The sequence below is a fragment of the Cryptotermes secundus genome, unplaced genomic scaffold (genome assembly GCF_002891405.2).
Source record: "Cryptotermes secundus unplaced genomic scaffold, Csec_1.0 scaffold114, whole genome shotgun sequence".
Lineage (NCBI taxonomy): Eukaryota > Metazoa > Arthropoda > Insecta > Blattodea > Kalotermitidae > Cryptotermes > Cryptotermes secundus.
The window spans coordinates 266,347-287,901 of record NW_019729208.1 but is presented as its reverse complement, the minus strand read 5'-3'; the positions used below and the strand labels follow the sequence as shown (position 1 = coordinate 287,901).

Here is a 21,555-nt window from a genome sequence, read left to right as displayed (position 1 = left end):
TTAAGAATGCTTAGAGCTGCACGTCCCTCATATGTCTTCATGGAATTGTGATCAGTTATGCACAAGAACTTTATTCTTTTATACCTTGCTTATGAAGTACCCTTTTATCATATAATGTTACCTGAATGCTTTCATGTCTTAATTTCCTAACATTACTAAATGTTTATGTGCCTCTCTAGTAAAGCATAAGTGATCATTTAGAAACGTGAATTTCCAAATTTGTGACTATAAGACTGGATCTGTGACATGTCCAAAAATGTGTGTATAATAAAGTAACTTGTGTATCATCATATTATCTTTCTTCCTTTTTCACACTGAATTTTCATTTTTGTTTTAGGATACAAGATTTTTTCAAACCCGTTCATTGCTTCAGATTATGGACGCACATCCTTTTTCCCTTTTAAAAACCTACAGTATGAAATTGCTGCATATCTGTATGTCAGGTTTGTTCCTCATGTAAACTACTCTTAATATAAATTTTGGGATCTTCATGGTGGATACTGATGTTTCATAGCATGCTACCTCCATCTTCAGGGTCAAACCTGGTTTGGCCTCACCCTCTTGTAAGATTTGAGTGATCACTTCACTTGGAACCTGCCTGCAGAATGTAACCGCATCCTCTCTGTTCAACTGAAGTGATACCTACATATGGGACTGCACTGTAACACAACCCAACAGACCACAGTCTGTACTCTCTTAATATTTTGACTTCATTTTGGATGGTCTTATGGTGCCAAAGCAAACAAGACATCAATTAAATAAATGGACTGTTTGTGTTTTGGGGTTATAAACAGAAAAAGAGCACACAAAAATCAGTTCTATATGAAACATTGATGCAGTTCAAATCTTGGTTGTCTTTACATTTTGCATCTGAGGAAGCAAATACGACACATCTATATGAGGAGTATACTTTATGGGATATCAGTCTGTTCTCACTGTTTCTTCACTTGCAGATTTTCTTATTTTTCCTTCTACCCTGAAGATGGAGGCGATACGTTCCTCCGAAATGTCGGTTAACACCATATCTACATGGCGCCACATCCCAGAAAACTGCTTTCTTCTTATCCTAATAAAGTTTCCATTTCACTCAACATATATAATCCTCCTCATCAGTTTTATTAGAATTTCATAAGCACTTCACATGCTTACTATGTTCTATGTTTACATTTTAGGAACTCATAAAATTATCAGAGACATTAAAATATTTCAAATTACTGCAGTGTTGTTCCTTTCTATTATAGACAGAAATAGCTTATTTTTAACAGAGCTGTTGCCTTAAATTGTAGATCTGAAGTTCTGACAGTGATAACTCAAAATTATCTTGTGGGTTGTGATGATGTGTAATAGGCTGATAGATTTTACTAACTTTTCAGAGCAACCTGCTTCCCCCATCTTCATGATATAAAGAGTGAGGAATGTGTGGGCAAGACGAGTGGAGAGTGTTGTTACCATTTTGGAGGAACCTGCTGCTGCCATCTTCAGAGTGGAAGAGCACTGTTACCATTTTGGAGGAAGCTGCTGCCCCCATCTTCAGGGTAGAAGAGAGAAATGGAGGACAAGAGGAGCGGAAGAGTGTTGTTACTATTTCAGAGGAAGCTGCCATCACCATCTTCAAGGCAAAACTGAAAAATATACCCTGAAGATGGGGGCAGCAGGTTCGTATGGAATTGTGGTCCCTACCAGACTACACAGCATCACATCCCATAAGATCATAATCCTAATGTCATTCCTAATGTTTAAGTGTGATCTGTTTTATGGTGCAACAGAATACAAAGAATCTTTTAGTACATAATTTAATTATTGGAGCTGTTTAATGTCTTTAATATTTTCTGCTGATGTTTTCTTTTTCAGTTTAATTTGCATTGTCACTGGGAAATAGTTCAAATTTTCTTCAGCGCATGACCTACAGAATCGTCTCGTGTAAAATACGCTACAATCAGAAGACTGACACACAGGCTTCTTACACAAAGTGCAGTCAGAACCTAGAAGCAGAAACTGGTTTTTGTTCGGTGGCGAGAACGGATCCTTCATCGTGTAACTGTCTTCAAGAAACAAGATCTTCTTATTAAATGGTGGGTTCTTTCCTTTGTAGAAGTAACATTCCTGTAACCCACACTTCATACAGGTAAATATTCCCCCTTCATTTGTACCATGTGGTGGATTTGCAGACTTACTGTCATCACATTCCATGATGGTTCCAATTGAAAAAGAATGTAATTCTGTAACGTAGAACAAAAGCTAATTTTACTAAATTTGGATCCCTAAATTGCACTTGGCACTTTTGTTTTGTGACATAGCCTATACTAGCCAATATAAGAAGAGAGACTTTAATATTGATTTGGCATATAGCCATTCAAAAACCAGGTCATGCACCACCCCAGGGTGCTGGCAGTAGACCAGTTTATTGTATCAGTCAGAGGGTACTCTCAATATATTGGTATAATGACCTGTATGAATGTGACACTGTGACAAATTCATAAATATCATTGATTAATAGAGATTACAAAATTATATACATAGCATCAGTGCAGAGAGGAATCTTGAAAATGTTGCTTTACATAATGAACTCTGTTTACCACAGAAAATGTTTGAAGTTTCTGATTTGGAACACAATCTTTCTGGGCACACAGTTTGATGTATTAATCACTGGGAATGAAGTTTATTCCTGCAAACATCCACACTTACTGGTTAAATTCAGTTGATGAATTTTTTTTATAATGAACGCTGGAAAAATAAAGCAATTTATAATGGAAGACTTTTTGAGTTCTGTGGATATCTCCAGTTCAGCAAAAAATAACCATGTTATTTTTGATACTACATGGTTACATGGTACAAATTTGTTAAATATATAACATACATTGAAGTGAGACAGCGATGAATACTTAGTAGATTAAATGCCCACACCATCCAAAAATAACACAGTATACCTATGCCAAATGTGAATATGCTCACCTGTTCAGTAAATAGCGAGATGGAATTTCCACAAGTGGTAGCATCTCTGATTTGAATTTGTTGGGTGCCTAGTTTGAATTCTGTCCAAAATGTGAATTATTCTAAGGCTTTTCTGGTTTTACTCATTCTCTCCAGTCAAATTTCAGCGTCCTCAGGCCACAACAATTTCCTTTCCAGTACATTACTCACTATTCATACTACCACTTGATGTTATATGGAACGAGTCATTAAGTAAACCATAAATAGATAGAAACAAACGGTGAGAGTAGGAAGATAAAATGTTATAAATACATTTAGAAGGTTATACAAGAAAATTTTGAACTCAGACGTTAGTGACATGTGCAAAGATTTTGCTTCAGAGCAGATGGAAATCGGGTAAAGACAAAATATGAGTATAACCCAAACCAAACAAAACTAGTCACACTATACAACATGCCCATCACAAGACCAAAAGTTTAATTGTACATGTAAGAGGCAAAGTTGCATAAAATATCTGTGGACCATATTCTTGCTCATAGTGATGTTATGGAAGTCTGCTACCTCAGACATAATATATGCTTCACTGCTATCACACACACACACACACACACACCATAGTTTATTAGAAGCTAAATTTTGCATAAACTATGATGTATATAATGCTTAATGTTTCAGTTTCTTGTAGAGGAAAGTATCATTATTGTATAAGGCAGGGTGCAATGACAAAACATAGATCAATTTTTAGTACTAACATCAACATAAATGATTTATTAAACACAGCAAACAAATTAAAATTGAACACCCTGTTGTACATAATATCTTCTGGTATATTTATCACAGTAAAATATGACTTTTCATGAAATTATACTTGTGAGCTAGCCCTTTCCTGAAAAAATGCGTTCCTTTGGTGCTTCATGTGGCCACCAGCGTGGTTTCATAGTTTTAGCTGTCACATCCAGGATTTTCAGCCTTGGAACATCAAGAGACTCTGCAATCCTTAGAAGTGCTAAACCTACACTGCCTTCAATTCCTCGTAACTTTCCAAGTGAAACTTTACTGGATCCACTTGGTACCTGTATTGGAGTGTTTACATCAAATTCAGTTTGTGGTACTGTTTCAAAAATGATTGGCATAAGACGTTTACGAACTACACCTGTGTGATGTGTTCTGGCAGTGAGTTCTTGGCCTATATAGCAGCCCTTATGAAAGCTTACCCCATGTAAGTAATCTCCATTCGCTTCTAAAGGGAAGCAGTTTTCCGGTGGTAAATCATTGACTCCCTCACCGATCCCAAGTTTATACCTAAATGCACGGTAACACAGCTTCATTCCTTGATATACAGATTCACCTTTGCCCCTTTGTAGTGAAATATCTTCACCAGCTGGTGCAACAATTCGAACCCCTAAGGTAGAGAGTCTTGGGTCACGGCATATTAGTATATCATCCCTCTTCTTTGTGAGATCATTTATGACAGATTCATTAATAGCAGATTCTATTGTAGGTGAGATTATCTGACCCTTATGTACAGTTTTAATTTTATTAACATCTGTGTCACTCTCGTCACTTTCTGCTAGTTTAGGGTCAAATACAACCCACACTTTCAATTTATCTTCCATATTTTCTATATCAATCTTTCTTCTAACACGATACACTTTTAAATGTCTCTGCAGGTGTGATACTGCTGACTTATCACAGTCTATCAAGAAAACATCCTCTTCTTTCAATTGATAAATGATGGCATCATACATGACACGCCCCTTACTATTTAAAAACATGGTGTACATGCTCTGTGCTCCTTCTTCTAAGTGCCTCATGTCATTTGTAATAAGGCCTTGCAAAAAAAGTGATGCTTCTTTACCAGACACTCTCAGAATGCCTCGGCTGTTAAGACACTCTACAACTTCAGATTTTTGTTTAGTTGTAACTGATATATTTTTTGACATACATGATCTGAAACGTAAACTGTAATCTGAGAAGTGTTGCAGCAACAGCCTCATGGTGTTTGACATTTGAAGCATTCTATTCAGCTATGTTGCTCTTGGTGCATTGATATCTTTTCCTGTTGTGGATTAAAGATAAAATTTTAAAAGAAAGAAAATATGGAGCTCTGTTTTCACAATGTACAACTCTTAGATTATCAGATATCATGGGAAAAGCAAGTAATGTAGATATAAAAATAATTAAAATTTATATAGGATTTGAGTTTTTCACACCAGTGGTTATAAGAGTTCTGGGCGAAGACCATGAAGCTACCATGATTGACTCATTATATGGAATACTTTACGCAAATTGCTTCAGGTTCCAATATCTGAGCAAAATGATTATGAATCAGATTCAAAACTACTAGTCTTAATCTATTTGCTGGTTTCATGATTATTTTTGGTGATACAACTTCAAATCAGAGAGTGTGATGGTGTAGTAACCACTTTCTGCAGCTGGTGCTAGGTGGAAACCCAATTGTTTTCAACATATCTTAAGCTTACAAATTATTACTAAAACACATACCATTTAATGCTATGCCAATATGGCATAGAAAATAACCATTCTTGTATTGATGCGGAAAGAAGTATTTTAGGTGTAAAGTCGGCACTTGCTTCGATGGATTTATTTTTCGTCAGTATTACATATATTTATTTAACTATGCAGCTTGTATCTCTTATGGTTTATTTTCTTAATGGGTACCTGAAACTTATTTAATGAAACGGCGTCATTAATGACCACTACGGGTGTCATCCCTAACCTATATTCGAACATCATATGGTTATCCCATTTTACACATCTTTGGCTTTTAGAGCCTTTAAACAAAAAATGACAGATTGTGAATATTAATATTACTTACACATAATAACAATGTATTTAATTACACATCAAACATACAGCCACCAGTACCACAACAGTTCATTTGCAGCTTCCATTTACATCTGAGCAGGTGCACCAACATACCATTAGAGTAGTACAATTCGCAACCAATGTGGCTTGGTTAAACAGCGCTGTGTTTGCCGAGAGTACGTTACAAGTTTGCAATTAAAAATTATGCGTTGTAGTACATGATGTATATTGTCAAGTACTGCGCTTCCCTCCGCCTCCCCCCCCCCCAACTATATTTTCCAGTACTGTCAATGTCGTAACATAAAGTGGCCAGATAGATATGCGACTTTGAGAAGTTTGCTCGTATGCATACAGGCTGAAGAAATCAGTTTTCATTTCATTTATTCTTTAAATTCAATAAATCCTTTTTGGCGAAGCCAAGGATGTTGAACAAGTCACATTGAAATCAGAACATACACAAGAACAGTTCATAAAATAGAACTCAGTCACATACAGAACAATCATAAAATGAAATTATACATAGTGATAATCAAAACACAAAAAATGGAAATTGTTCAAGTTAAAATCGATTAAATTACAACCCATAAAAGCTTATGCAACACCATAACATATGCATTTCACAAGATTTCAATATACACAACATACACAAGAACAGTTCATAATATAGAACAGACAGATATACACAAATTTAAAAAATCCGGAGTTTGTAACGCGGCTGACTTCATAGTTCCGTTTCCTCTTCCTTAGAATTTGACCTATCACTTCGTTAACTCTGCATAAAGCGTGGGAAAGTTGCTGCTTGTAAAAATAGTAACCTTCGCGACTGTGGTGCAAAACGTGTCTTTCTACAACCTTGTATTTTCCGGACTCGTATAAATTAACGGCAGAAAACCCATTGAAAATTCAAACTTATGTAACTAAATAACAAGGAATTATTTGTATTTCTTTCCCTATCAACACAATATAATTCAAACACTGTCACAGCATTAATCGCACATCAGGGTCAGATTTAAGGGGGGCTATCAGAGCGGTTGCTCTGGGGCCTACATATTACAGAAACGGAATCCATAGACCTCTTTTACTTCTCAAAGTCACGAAAAGTTTTAAATATTATAAGAAACAATAAAAACAAAGCAGAAAATTTTCATAACCTAAATTTGTAGTTACTGATGGGAGCCTCCACATTTTGATCGTCCCGGAACCCCAGCATCTCTAAGTCCGACTTTGACACACAAGCAGAGATACAAGTTTAAGTGTCAACAATCTGCATCCGCAGTTGAGTGCGGTTTCCAAGACAATGCATTTTAATTTGGCAGAGAGGATAAGTGTTGCGTCAGAATATGTCCTATGCACAGCCAGGAGCCAAAACCATGGCACAGGTCGAGAACGTACAGTATTAGTATATTTACAATAGGATAGCGCATTTTAATGTGTGTCACATGGACATGCAAAACGTGTCAGTGCACACACGCCTATACAGTAGACTACGAGGGAAAATATGTGCGAATAGCTGCTGGGAACAGAAAGCGATACGTTTGATAGGTTTCAAAACATACGAGCTGACAGAGTAATCCGCAAGTGCTGACCTATTTAGTAAATTAAAAAAAATATATATATCCAGTTTACCCAGTTAAGCAATGGACATCTGGTCTGTGAATGATTACATTAACGGAAAACGGTTACAAATTGATCAAGTATTGTTACATTATTTAATTTCGCATCTAAAAAAGTGTAACCTAATCAGCAGCCCGAAAGCCGAAAGCAAATAATGTTTATCTAGCAACACAAATTCACATAACATTCTTTGTCATATTAGCATCAGGTATGCTATCGAATGCCGCGTACACCAAATGTGCAGTTAGTGGTTATTACACAGTGTTGGTCATCCTGTCGATTTGGTAAGTGCTGCACTCAGACGAAATCAGACGTTACAACAAGATTTGTGGAGTTATGGGGAAATAAGAAACAAAATAAAATACATAAATTATTTATTATTCTCTTGACACTGACCTTAAATTTAATTTACTTATATACATTGAATTTAATTTACAGATAATATATAATACCGAAACTAACAAACTTCCTTTTGCCGAGTGAGTGGCTGTTTCCTAGTTCCCTTGAGGTTCACATGTATGAGCCAATCAGGACTTTAGTCTGAACTAGGTTGTCCTCGTTGCCTTTTACGGACATTGCTAAGTTCACAACCACGAGTTTGGTTTTCTCCCCCCTTTCCCCCGAAATAACAATAAAATATCAGACTGCCTAAAATTAATGCTTCATACAAAACTGACATTCCCTATGACTGAAAATGTAAAACAAAATGATGCATTAACCTTTCGAAGTAAAGCAACGATTAGTAACACATCCGCGAGTAATGTAACAGAAACGCGGCACAGCAGCGGATAAAGTTTTACCAGATACTGGAGTGGGGGTAACACGGCGCGGAGTTGAGTACAGTCAACAGTGTCAGTGAAAAGTAGGTAGACGTGTTGTGTAGGACTGATGTGCCTCTGAAGTGCTTCTTTCGTATTATAGTCGTATACTGCCATATCACCTCTATCTTATCTGTGACGTTAGAATTTCTTATGTACGATATAACACGTGTTAACTCCAAACATGAAAATTATACCTATGTTTAAAAATTGAAACAAATTTAGTCGCGAAACTTTTATTTATAGTGTGTGCGTTGTTTGTTTACAAAAAGAAATATCAACATGTTGGCCGATGGTTATCTGGTTGGTGACGGCTCCTGGAATTTGCGAGTATACGTCACTGATCTTCAGGTAGAAAGGACTCTCAGAGTGAAGGGTGATTTGCACATCGGTGGAGTCATGTTGAAGCTCGTGGAGGATTTAGGTAAGTTCACAATGAAAACACGAACGATGAATGCCTTCCTCGACCATTATAGGTAGAATAATTCCACGCAACCTCATCATCGACGCTGTGTAGTCTCAATATTGACAATGTCGTTAAATAAACTTACAGAACTTTCTTCTATGTCCGGTGTATGAATAAAGGACATTTATGTTGGAAGTCTGTCACCCGAAATCTCTATAACTGGACTGATGGCATTTACTTATTTATTAAATTTTATGAGCAGGCGTGGCTCAGTCGGTATAGCGGTTAGGATGGACGACCCAGAAATCGAGGTTCGATTCCCGGCAGGGGAGGAGGTGTTTCTCTTCGCTGGAGCGTTCGGACCGGCCCTCGGGTCCACACAGCCTCGTATGTGATGGATACGGGGCTCTTTTCGTGGGAAAGAGGACGGTACCGACCTCTCAACTCGAAGTAACGCAGTTAGGAATCTGTGGAAGTATACTTCCATTCTCCCATACGTCTTCATGCCTTGATGCTTTAATTACCTCAGCATTTAGTCTGTGTAGGTGTCCAGTTGTTAAAATGTGCCTGAAATGTCCGTGACGGTGCGCCATGGTTAGGTAGTGACGTAGATTTTTATGTCGTCATTAGAAAGTTTAGCGACTTCTTTTTCAATATATGAGAACCATAATCGCCACACCAGAGTTCCCATTGAGCACACTGGACTCGGTTGGCTATTTCAAGGCATGACGCAGCTGCAGAGGTAAAAAGGTAACGTTGTGCAGTGCAATAATAAGTGAAGCATCGCTCCATGAAGACTTCGGAGGGACTGGAGGTGTAGCTCCACCAATATTGACTTCGACAGTAGTTGGAGTTGAGTGGTTATCTTCACATCCTGCCCGCTTTACCCCGAGGGAAACAGCCCCTGGTACCCATTGTGTAGGAAGCTGGGTGGGCCCCGGAACCTGTATGGTCATTATGGAGAAGAGATTTTTTTTTGTCCCTGCCGGAAATCGAACCCCTGCCGTCCAGCCAGCCCTTGGCTGTACCAATTGAGCTACCCTTACACAAAGTATGTTTAAGGCGTTTACTTATGCAGTTATAGGAGACTGACAGTTTTGTAACTCATTGTAGTGTTAAGACTCATCGGAGCAGACACATGAAATGAATTTTCACATTTAACACGGCCAGAGTCCGTCCTCATGTGTCGTGTTGCCTGTCACAAGTGCTTATGTCTACAGAATTCATTGAGTGACCTTGTCACTGAACCGTATAATCAGTTCGCAAAGAAACGAGTTCAGGCCCCGTAGGTTTCTCGCACTGAAATGGCTAATTACTTGACTCTTATCGGCCATTACGTCATCTCCAAGAATTCACATGGCCACTTCGATGCATGTATATAGCGTAGTTGGTATAGCGACTGGCTACCGGCCGAAAGCGGAATGGTTGCACTTCGAGCCCCGGCAGGGGATAAGACTTTTCTCTTCTCCGCGTTATCCAGACTGGATCTGGGTCCCACTGCCCGGCGGCTCTTACCCCGGGAGTAAAGCTACCTGGGTGTGAAGGTGATCATTCAACAACCAGTGCCGAGGTCAGGAATACGTGGATCTGCACATCGACTGTCCTATAAGTTTTCATGGCGTAGTGCTTAATTAGTTAGGCACAGGGACAACTTTATATTTTGTCATTATATCATTTATTCTTTACAAGTCACGAGAAGCTGCTAGTCTCTTATCTACCTACAGATTTCTCCCCATTTTTTCGAATGCAGAGATTCACATGAGCCCGCCACCGGCTGCTATTCGCAGACAGATGTATCTTGTTCACTTCCTATTCCTTTTAATATCTAGCATAAAAAATTGTCCCGGTGCTTCATTAACCATCACTACATGAAGGCGTATGGGAGAATGGAGATACTGCTCCACGTATTCTTAACCTCAGTGCTATATGTGTGGGCCACCTTGATCTCGAGAAGAGGGTTCTTTAATGTTGTCCAGTACATACATGAGAGGGTTCTTTAATGTTGTCACATGCAGGACAAGAGTAAAGAACCCTCTTCTCGAGAACGACAGGGGGGCACACATTCGGCCCCTGTCAAAAGAAATAATAAGAGGGACGACACGCACCAGCTTGGTTTACGAATTTCAATCGAATCTTAACAAACTAACTATAAATATTTTAAAGTATTGGAACAGCCGCTGTAGTTGTAAAAACTTTAGATTTTACAGCCAATTGTATATTATTTACATTGTATGTATATATTTTAACTTTTAGAACATGTACTGTAATAGTGGCTTCTAACTGTATTGATGGAAAGGTGTCCCCCTGAAGATGGTCTCTGAAGACCGAAACATGTAAGGACGTGAGGCCTTGGAGGCCCATGGGGTTGTGAGATGTTGAGGTTCCCACATTTTCTAGACAATCGGCTCATAAATGGCGGCAAGGTTGTCAGCCTTACACACCTGCCGCTCTTTACCCCCAAGAATATTCCTGGTACTTCCGGGAGGGACTTTAAGCCGTGGGTCCCGTGTCGAAGCTTTACGGCACGTAAAAGAACCTCATACCTCCAAAGGAGGTCACTGAGCAAAATTGCGGACGTTTGCCGCCCAACAACAGTCACTAATACCTCCGGTAGATGGGGGAAGCATTATAGATACGTCTCAGCCAGTAGAGCCGGTCTCGCTGGCTGGGCGGGACTGATGCTAAGCACGAATACCGGTAGGATATAGAGGCTGGTAGAAATCATAGAGGGAAGTACAGTGGACCACTACAGGTCTAAGTGCATGGGGAAACCCATCCTCTCTAATAACTAACTAACTAACTAACTAACTACTTCTGTTAGAGGCTGAGTCGACCCCACGGCCATAGTGCGGCTGAAAGGACTAGGTAAATTGAAAAAAATTCAGTGACCTCATCGGGACTTGAACCCGCGACCTTCCAGCTTGTAGCATAGTGCCTCAATCAACTACGCTACCGCGTGCCCCCGCCAACCATGGAAGGGTTTTATTTATTTATTTATAAATCAAAACCGAAAGCCTAACACAAGTTACCAGTGTTCCCCGCAAATACATAAATAGCAGTTCTTGCACTATGTTTTGGACCCTTTCAGAAGTGAATCTCTGAATTGAACCATATTCTTGGTGTAGCAACGTGTCACATTGATTCATAACTGTGAGTAATGTGTAGTTGCGATGCATTTCATTGCACCAATACAATGCCATCCTTTCAGGATTTAAGTGGTATATCTTGCTGTAAGATCTCAGGAAAAGGGAGTGGCGTTTTGAATTTCTTACACACGTCAGAGGGACCAAGAAGATTCCTCTATACAGATGGGCAGTGTCTCGCATAGTTTACATTAACGCAGTATCTGTTACAGCTGCACATCTGCAGAAGGGTTTGACTTGCGTTTGCTGCTCCGCTGCGCACCATCTCGAATCGTACTATACATATGTGGTGTTACTGCAGGACAGTAAATGCAGTTATGTAGCGATTGGATCCGAAAGAATTCCCGTGTATATATCAAGCCGCTGTCAGTAGCCAGACTATATATCGTCGAATGACTGATGAATTGCAAAGAATTTTGAAGGAAGCGGCGGTGATCTGACTGTGGGACTACTCTGCTATATGCCGAGGGAAAACAGAAGAAACTCGGTCAGGATACACGATAGATTAGAACCGAGCACGTCTCGAATACGAGTCTGGAGTGTTACCTCTACACCACTCCGTTAAGTGACTCCGTATAGTCTGGTAGATACCGATGTTAGTGAGGAGCATGCTGACTTAATCTTATTCCCTGAAGACAGATGCAGAAGGTTCCTGGGAAACGTTGGTAACTGCCACATGTTACACTGCGTCAAGTCTCAAAAGAAGGTAATGGTCAGACTGAACAGTTTGGTGTAAAAGTAACGGTTCAGATTTGTATTTGGAAGGTCCTCGATTCGATTATCGTCAGGGACACAGGCCGTCCTGACTAAGGTTTGTCGTGGTTTTCCGCAATTTTCCAGGTAAATGCCGGCATAATATACCTTGATTAGGTCACAGGTGTTTCCGTACAAATGCTTCTAACTCATCTTTCAGATATAATCCTGCGTTCGACGTTATGGACTAGTTACTGAAACCATCTTTAAATAAAACAACAATAACCCTTGGTTTTTATTTTAAATCAAGCCTTGTTAAGCACGACTTCAAAATTCTTCACGCCATCGACGAAGGTGTTTATGTAACCTATTTATTTAAATATATTGCATGCATTTACATTTATATTTCTGAAATGTTCTGAGATATGACGTCTTGTAATCCGTTGAAAAAGCAGTATCCCAGAAGATAGTGAGTGCTCTTCATAACCACCGCTCTGAAAAACTCACATCTGTGTAAATATATATTTATGTTTATAAGTTGATCATATTTCTCCGTAAGGCTTCAGACTTGTATTAGGGAGGTGTTTGGTTCGAAGGGATGCCCTCTGTTCTGAAGTTAATATGATCTACCACAGTTTCCGGATGAGAATTGGTGAGCCGGGTTAGCGCAGTCGGCATAGCGAGTGCCTACCGGTTGGATGGCCAAGGGGTCGGAGTTCGAGCCCCGATAGAGTCAAGAATTTTCTCTTCACATCGTCCAGACCGGCTCTGGGGCCCACCAAGTCTGTCCAGTTGCTATCGGCGGATTTTCCCCGGTGGTANCGCGCTGTCTGCGCTCGGTGAGTCGGGGGGGGGAGGGGAGGGTGGGGGGGGGGGGGGGGGCGTGTAGCTGACTACTCACCTCCAGCTAGTGCCGAGGTCAAGAAAATGTGGATCTATAATCCACTTCCACATACGCCTTCATGGCGTAGTGCTTAATTAGTTAAGCACAGGTACAACTTTAACTTCTGTAGAAGAATTTCGGTTTAGTATCTACCGAAATCCCCCCATCTGTCCTTTATGATGGGCGTCTCATTTTGAGCCTGTAAACTGAAATTTAGAGACTTCATATAAGCCTGAACAAATCATGTAAGTTTGAAGCTTGTCTGAATGGGAGGAAACTTTTTAAGTTTTGTGAGGGACATCCTTGAATCCGCCTGTTCAGTTTCCACAGAGTTGTGGCATCGGACGAGGTGTGGTTGCTGACATCCGATGCGTACAATTGCGTAAACATCCGTCCTCTGAAGCTAAGTCAATAAGTGAACCTTAACACAACGCACACACCCCATTCTCTACGCCTCTCTCTCGCTTTCATCAGATAGAACACTGTTCCTGCCATGTGTATGAATGTGTTCTTTCATGGGAATGTCTGTAAGATCTGTCACGTTAGCGTGTGCCTTGTTATTGAACACGTGAAGAATGTGTAGTAGAGATATTACGCAGCTAGATAACTCTTGGTAGAACCAAACTGCAAAATGTTAACAGGATGTGTCCATCTGCTTGTGGCTCTAATTGGCGCAGTTAGGTGATTCCCCGGCTGTAGAGGTTACGGAAAGGAGAGGGATATTTGACCTACATTTCTGCGCTCAGTGATGAGGAAATACAGGTACGGTAGGCCTAAGCAAGCAAGTTAGTTTAGCGGTAATACTGTATTGTCTTAACTCGTAGGATTTGAAGTTCTCACAGCCACCTGCTTACATATGCGCTACAAAGAACAGCCGGTTAATGCTGTTTAGGGAAACAGTAGCTGTTTATTGCGAGAACTATACGGAACACACAAATACACTGTGTGGGCAGAATGCAGTATATATAAATTCAGTTCGTACCTCAAAGGAAACACTTTACGTCTCCGCTACAAAGCCCAACCGGTTAATGCGGTTTAGGGAAACAGTCGCTGTTTATTGTGAGAAACACACGGAACACTGAAAACATAGCTCCATCCTTCTTAACTCTGCACTAGATGTAGTGGCAATCTTCGTATCCGTACCACACGCTACCGGTAGCTAATGGATACGAGGCTGGCTGGTTCTAACTCCGTGGAGCTAATTCCTTGAGAAGCCCCCAGTTACTGAGCCGCTCAAGAATTTCCCATGATTTTATGGAAGCTGGAGGTTCATTACCGTGTTCACATGAGCCGTTCACTGGTCCTTATCCTCAGCCAGATCAATCTAGCTCATTCGGGGCACGCGGTAGCGTAGTTGGTTGAGGGCCTATGCTACAAGCCGGAAGGTAGCGGGCTCAAGTCCCGATGAGGTTATTGAATATTTTTTCAGTTGACCTAATCCTTCCAGCCGCACTAGGCCATGGGGTTTACTCAGCATCTAACAGAAATGAGTACCAGGAATTAATTAAATAATTTTCCTGGGGAGTAAAGCGCGGCCGGCACCTAAGGCTGACAACCTTACCGCCATCTTTGAGCCGATTGACTAGATAGTGTGGAACCCTCAACAACCTTCACGGCCTGGTACAGGGATAGCTTTACTTTACTTACTTTACCATCATAATTCTCTAAGATGCATTTTAATATTATCCCCTACCTACTTCTGGGTCTTCCGATTGGTCTCTTTCCTTTTGACTTTCCCACCAAAATCTTGCATCTTATTTTTCTTCTGCACCATGCGTGCTGCGTGCCCTGCCCATCTCATCCTCCTTGACTAGGTCGTTCTAATTGTACTTCGTGAATAGTACGAGCTACGTGTTGAAAATTTAAATGTCACGTAGATGGACTTAATGCTCCAAGTGGTTCAGATACATACCGTTCCACGTTGTAAAATCTGGGCATTTGGTTTAGATTCCCCACAGCCGGAGAAGCTTCTAGTGTCTAATGTTTCAGAGAGGAATAAGAGCTGAGAACGTTTTAGTGGCTACTACGAATATGCCACAGTATCAGATCATAAAGTCATTTGTTTCTGGTACATCCGAAGAGCTCTGACCTTTGAGATGTAACGCAGAAAGTCTGCAGACAGGCTGCAGTCAGCAGGAAGTTCGATGGTCTCTTGCACGACCTTGTCATGTGACCGTGTTCCCCCGCCCCCACCGCCTGTAGCATCCTTTTTAAACAGGAATCTTGTTGAACATGGCCATTATGCCCTAGGGCTCACTATTTGGTTGCAGGGAGGACCCTGAAAGACCCAGGATCGGCACTTTTTATATTGCCGGACAGTTAACGCTCTCACAGGGAAACAAATTGTGGAGAATTTCATGACGTTGGAACTTGAAAATCTGCTTTATCAATCATATGATTTGTGCTCTGCATAAGTGAACTGGAAAAGTTTTAGTTGTACGGTGTTTTGTGACGCGAAGTGTTGCCAGAGAAGGAACTACTACTCGTTGAACGAATTTAGGCGGGGGAGGCTTATTTCTGGATTTAATCCAACTGTTACAAATCCCCCCCCCCTCTTTTTTTTTTTCCTCCTAGTTGCTTCCTGTANAGTCTGCCACACACACACACACACACACACACACACACACACACACAATACTGTCTCCACGCTGTAGCCGCACATACGAGTACACATCCCGGTTACTGCTGGCTTCCGTTTCGCTTTGCGGTAAGCATTCCTGCTTCGTATTTGGGAGGTCTCGTGTTCGGTTGTAGGCCCGAAAACCATTATCATATTATTTCCGTGGTTGGTGTCAGTTTCCCTAGGAGAATTGTATGTTTATTTGACATAGGGTCTCGCGTGAGCTGTTGTGCTCAGGGTTCTGGAAAAGGTGGAGGATTTCTTAAGGAATCTGATAAACTGTTTGCTTCGCAAGAAGAATTCTGCTTCTTGGAGTTAAGTCCTTTCCGAGATTATATCATCTATCATGCCTGCAGTCATCGCTGTGTCCCTAGAAGTAGCACTGGCCAACATTCACTCGCTAGCCAAGCTCGGTTGTAGTTGTAGGTTTTAAAAGTTCTGTGTCCCTGTGTTCCCTCGTGTATTATTCTGAGGCTGCGTATCGACTGCGCGCAGCTGTTCTTGAGCGGAAAACTCGTCCGTTTGTATACTGTGTTCGTGTCCAGGTTCGAAGCGCGCTGTTGATCGACGCTATTCCTCAGTTCTCAGACCGTCTCAATCGTCTCAATTGAAAGAGCACAGCACGCTGAAATCCCATTGCCGCGGGACAAAGAACTGCTCCGATTTGGTTCGACACACACCAAGTTCGCGCGCGGTAACATCGAATCGACTTTGCGAGGCAGGGCAACGATCATTGCCTCGCACGGCAGCCGATACCCGGCTTAACGGCTTGAGCTTATGTGTAGATAGGCTATATTGCGTCGATTGGTGGGGATGATTCACGAATCGGTAAGTATTGGCCCTGATCCAGCCGATTATCCTAGAATTTGCCTTAGGGACTGTGGAAGATCATGAAATAACCCAGTGAGGATAGCCGGTATACCGGCCTAGACTCGAATCGACCGCCACTCCAACCTCGTCGGTAGTTTGCATTGACGTACGTTTGGCGGAGGGGTTGTCAAACCATGACCACCTAACACAATAAGCGAAAAGTGCAGTTCTGCACATTGTTGCAGGTCCCCGTCAGGCTGTACGTTGACAGCAAGAACCTAAATAGCTTTACAGCCTCTCTGCACCTACAGTAAACTAGAAAATGTCCCTATACAGTCACGAAAAGTACAGTTCTGCACATTGTTGCAGGTCCGTATCAGGCTGTACGTTGACAGCAAGAACCTAAATAGCTTTACAGCCTCTCTACACCTGCGGTAAGCTAGAAAATGTCCCTGTACAGTCACGAAGTGTAGTTAATGCACATAGTTACAGGTTCACATCAGGCTGTACGCTGACAGCAGGAACCTAAATAGCTTTACAGCCTCTCTACACCTGCGGTAAGCTATAAAATGTTCCTGTGCGGTCACGAAGTTTAGTTATGTACATTGTTGCAGGTCCCTGTCAGGCTGTACGTTGACAGCAGGAACCTAAATAGCTTTACAGCCTCTCTGCACCTACAGTAAGCTATAAAATGTCCCTATACAGTCACGAAAAGTACAGTTCTGCACATTGTTGCAGGTCCGTATCAGGCTGTACGTTGACAGCAAGAACCGAAATAGCTTTACAGCCTCTCTACACCTGCGGTAAGCTAGAAAATGTCCCTGTACAGTCACGAAGTGTAGTTAATGCACATTGTTACAGTTTCACATCAGGCTGTACGCTGACAGCAGGAACCTAAATAGCTTTACAACCTCTCTACACCTGCGGTAAGCTATAAAATGTTCCTGTGCGGTCACGAAGTTTAGTTATGTACATTGTTGCAGGTCCCCGTCAGGCTGTACGTAGACAGCAGGAACCTAAATAGCTTTACAGTCTCTTTGCATCTACAGTAAGCTATAGATAAAATGTTTCTGTACAGTCATGGAAAGATTCGCTAAGTGTTTCGCCGGTTGCAAGTACAGTTTGCTAAAGCATTTGCTCTACATTAAACCTTATTGATTCTATTGAACTGCGTGGATGCAACTGTAGATTGAAATTCAATCGAAGAAGTATCGCCAAATTACAAAGAATCANCACGACCCGTCCCAGGAGGCGTGGCCTACTCTAAGCAGCATCGCAAAATTACCAAGCACTATTCAATGACTGAAGAAAGCAGTCTTCTGGGATTTGGCACCGTGTATATGTGGTGTTAACCGACGTTTCGGAGGAACGTATCGCCTCCATCTTCAGGGTAGAAGAAAAAATATAAGAAATCTGCAAAGCGAAGAGACAGTCTGCTTTTACCGGTTCTCACGGTCTCTTCGCTTTGCAGATTTCTTATATTTTTTCTTCTACCCTGAAGATGGAGGCGATACGTTCCTCCGAAACGTCGGTTAACACCACATATACACGGTGCCAAATCCCAGAAGACTGCTTTCTTCAGTCATTGAATAGTGCTTGGTAATTTTGCGATGCTGCTTAGAGTAGGCCACGCCTCCTGGGACGGGTCGTGACCCACACTTTGAGAAGTCATTGGTTATTAAGGGTTAAATTATTTTGCGCAGTATATCACATAGACGCTATCGTTTGCGAAGCGCAGCTTTGGCGTTGTGTTCCATCGTCCTGTGAGACAAGTAGTCGCATCTATTCTGCGGTTTCCGAGAAGCGAACTGTTACCGTAGCCAAGCCGCTAAAGGAGGTGTAAGAAGTTGTTTAGTACGACAAGATATTACAGGATCGTATTCGGTTGAGTTGAGGGAACGCTGGGAAATGTTGCCTCGTCTGCAACCATTACATTACCATGACTAGGAATTAGGTGACAGACTGAAGACGTGGCTTTGTTGTCTTTGCTATTACTCATTCGACAAACATTAAATCCGTGTATTCATTTGAAATCTGGGATTTTAACGGTTGTTATCTCTTAAACGCATTAATGCATGCTGTACAGGTTTAACCATTTGGAGCCTGTAATGAATCTAAATAATAACCAGGAATACGCATGCGCAAAAGATGGTTCAGCTCTCGACATACAATAATATATGTAAGCGTTAACGCGTAGCATCAGAACAGTCGACGTTAGCAACGCCATCCGTTACCGCGCCGTTTAACGCTTCAGTGCACGACGCTCAGGTGACGTGCCTGGCGTCCCTGCGGCGAATGACCATGACACGCATCCACTGAAGGTCATTTCAGCCTTACATTATTTGTAATTCGCTTAGGGGGGGTGGAGTCTAACTGGGTCCACTCGGCACGGCGGCCACTGATTGGCCTATTGTACCTGCTCAGGGTGATTATAATGATGGAGAATTTGGTGGAATGAAGATTGGCAGGGGAAACCGAAGTACTCGGAGAAAACCTACCCCAGCTCGTCTTTGTCCACCACAAATCCCACTTGACCAGACCCGGGTTTGAACCCGGGCCGCCGCGGCGGGAAGCCAGCGAATAACCGCTTGAGCTATGGCGCGGCCCTGCCCCTACATTATAGTTACAGGTGTAATTTAGTTTTTATCTGCCTGCCAGCCAGCCAGCAAGCAGCAGCAGCCCTTCTGAACCTTGGCCGTTTTTTTTTCGGTTTCTTATTCTATACACAGTAGGAATCCTTGGACGGGGGATCAGCCCATCGCAAGACCGCTACCTACACACAAAACAAACATCGTAAACGCACATAGACATCCATGCCCCGAGTGGGATTCGAACCCGCGATCCCAGTGTTTGAGCGGGCGAAGACTGTACATACCTTAGACCGTGCGGTTACTGTGAACGGAAGTTTTTTAGTTCCTACCCCATAGAAAACGCTCCAATATGAAAACCAGTGCTTGCTCTTTAGGGAAGTTTACGGAGACTCGTACGAGTAAATGGCTTATATTGCAGAAGTGAATTTTGTCCACCATGCATGATCGGTCCATATAATGGAGACGCAGTGGGAGGTGCGACTTATTTTTATGTTACGTTGATCAGGTTCATGCTTCAAAGGGCTATAACGTTTCTGCAGAGTTAACATTCTAGCACTTTGTCCTTGTTGTCGTGTTACCCTTATCACATCAGTATTTTACGTCATATTGGCTCAAGTGATATTGTTGTCATTTGTGCTTTGTTAAGTACACAGTCTCACCTGTCTGAAGTATTCCTAGCTTTTTGTCAGTCTCTCCATACAAATACCGGGACTGTACCTAGATCAGACCACGACCACTACATATCTTCCCTGTCCTGTACGTTCTTCATCCATCGCGATAAGTCCATCTGCTCAGTGAAGAAGGATACGGAAAAAAAGAACGTAATGTGGCATATTTGCCCAAGGCAAGAACTGTGGAGTCAGAGAAACAGCCGTTGCTAGGGAACAACCCTGAAACATTCTTTTCTAGGCAACTGACGGAACGACGTCTTTTTGCTAGGCAGCAGATTCTTAATAAGCAAGAATAGACGGCCGCGGCTAGGGAACTGCTCGGTAAACACTTTCCCGAGGGGACGATTAGCATACGAGAATGAACGGGGTTTTGTACGGTGGATCATGCAAAGGGGTTATAAGGAAGACACATGGGTCGACCAAGTCAATTCTGTACGGGAGGCTGTGGAGAAAAGGGACAGTTGGAAGGTGGAGCCATTCCGAGAGGATTTGAGCTCAGAAGCTGAAGAATCTCCACTGTTAGACGGCGTTGCCAGGGAAGGGCTGATGAAGACAGGAGGCTAGAAAAGGCTTAGCGGGTGCTGTGGTGATTTGTGAAGATTACGGGTGGCGCTGTAATTGGTTGTAGTTCCGCGGTCAGTAAATCCAATATCCAATCCAAAACCCCGTCTCTAGTCACTCCATACCATGACAGTGTTTCCACTTTCCTTCCGAGTTTGAATGCCGGAAATATGGTGGGACAGTAATGAAGGAATTTTGTAAGTATGACATAACGGTCTACGTCACTAAATGACGATGACGCACTGTATAGTTTGAGGCGCTGGCAGCGTCATAAAATAGGTAGCAGATAAGTAAACTTAAGCAAAGTGTACGTCGAATTTGGATCTCTTCCTAATGGAAAGAATCAAAAGGAAACGTTATGTCACTGGTTGTGTTTAATTTTTAACACACTGTATTGTTTACTGATGACACATCCTGTTGCTAATTAATAATCTGAGAGGTCGCTACGTTTGTTCGTCAGCAAGGTGATTCCTCAATGAAAACGTGATGCTGACACAGCTCATAATAGTCTTGCGAAAGGACTTGTAATTCTTCGAAGCAACATTGCATCGCGGCAGCTTAGTGTGACTGGATATGCACTGTGCTCAACCATCTCAGGAAGAGATGTGTTTCTCAACCGGTGGTTCAAGGAGAGTTGCCGGCCCACTAATTGTTGTTAGCCTTATACTAGTTCATAATTTTACCGCAGCTGGAAACATTTACTGAATTGCTATCGACATTTAGGAGTAAAATGACGTACAGCCCGGGTATTTAGAAGCGACAGTCCTTCGCCGCGGAGTAGGAGAAGTATTGGTAGAGGCGGGGAGAGCTCCAGCATGCCGACAAGTGTGGCGGGGAATGCAGTACAGGCGTTCTCAAGAGGAAATAATTTCTCACCTCATTGTGTTGCATAGTGTTGGCGGTTTAGTCTCGCTGATGTTCACACATCCAGTGTTAAGTTTTAAGTGCCGAATGGCATACTGTTATGCACTATACACTATTATGC

General features: G+C 41.9%; 2 protein-coding genes across 4 annotated transcripts in view; one reads left to right on the top strand and one right to left on the bottom strand.

Annotated features, from left to right (window-relative positions):
- Positions 1–3,375: 3,375 nt before the first annotated feature.
- On the bottom strand, positions 3,376–6,003 carry LOC111865372 (putative transferase CAF17 homolog, mitochondrial). 2 transcript variants are annotated; one of them, XM_023853340.2, is made up of 3 exons: positions 5,771–6,003; positions 5,437–5,619; positions 3,376–4,990 (listed from the first exon to the last, which is right to left on the bottom strand). In XM_023853340.2, the coding sequence occupies exon 3, from the start codon at positions 4,947–4,949 to the stop codon at positions 3,807–3,809; it is 1,143 nt and encodes a 380-aa protein (XP_023709108.1). In that variant the 5' UTR covers positions 4,950–4,990; positions 5,437–5,619; positions 5,771–6,003; the 3' UTR covers positions 3,376–3,806. The 2 variants fall into 2 exon arrangements, with proteins under 2 accessions (XP_023709108.1, XP_023709109.1); XM_023853341.2 differs by lacking the exon at positions 5,437–5,619.
- A 2,180-nt stretch (positions 6,004–8,183) lies between these two features.
- The window catches only part of LOC111865359 (unc-112-related protein), a 194,880-nt gene continuing 181,508 nt past the window's right edge, over positions 8,184–21,555 (top strand). For both annotated transcript variants that reach the window (XR_002842971.2, XM_023853309.2), the window contains exon 1: positions 8,184–8,616. Coding sequence is in view for 1 of the 2 variants with exons in the window: in XM_023853309.2 (XP_023709077.1) it covers positions 8,475–8,616 (142 nt within the window). In the remaining variant the exon portion in view is untranslated. The remainder of the gene's footprint in view (positions 8,617–21,555) is intronic.

Bases quoted from the DNA above. Each gene is read 5' to 3' on its own strand.
- LOC111865372 (XM_023853340.2), bottom strand. From the start codon at position 4,949: ATGCTTCAAATGTCAAACACCATGAGGCTGTTGCTGCAACACTTCTCA.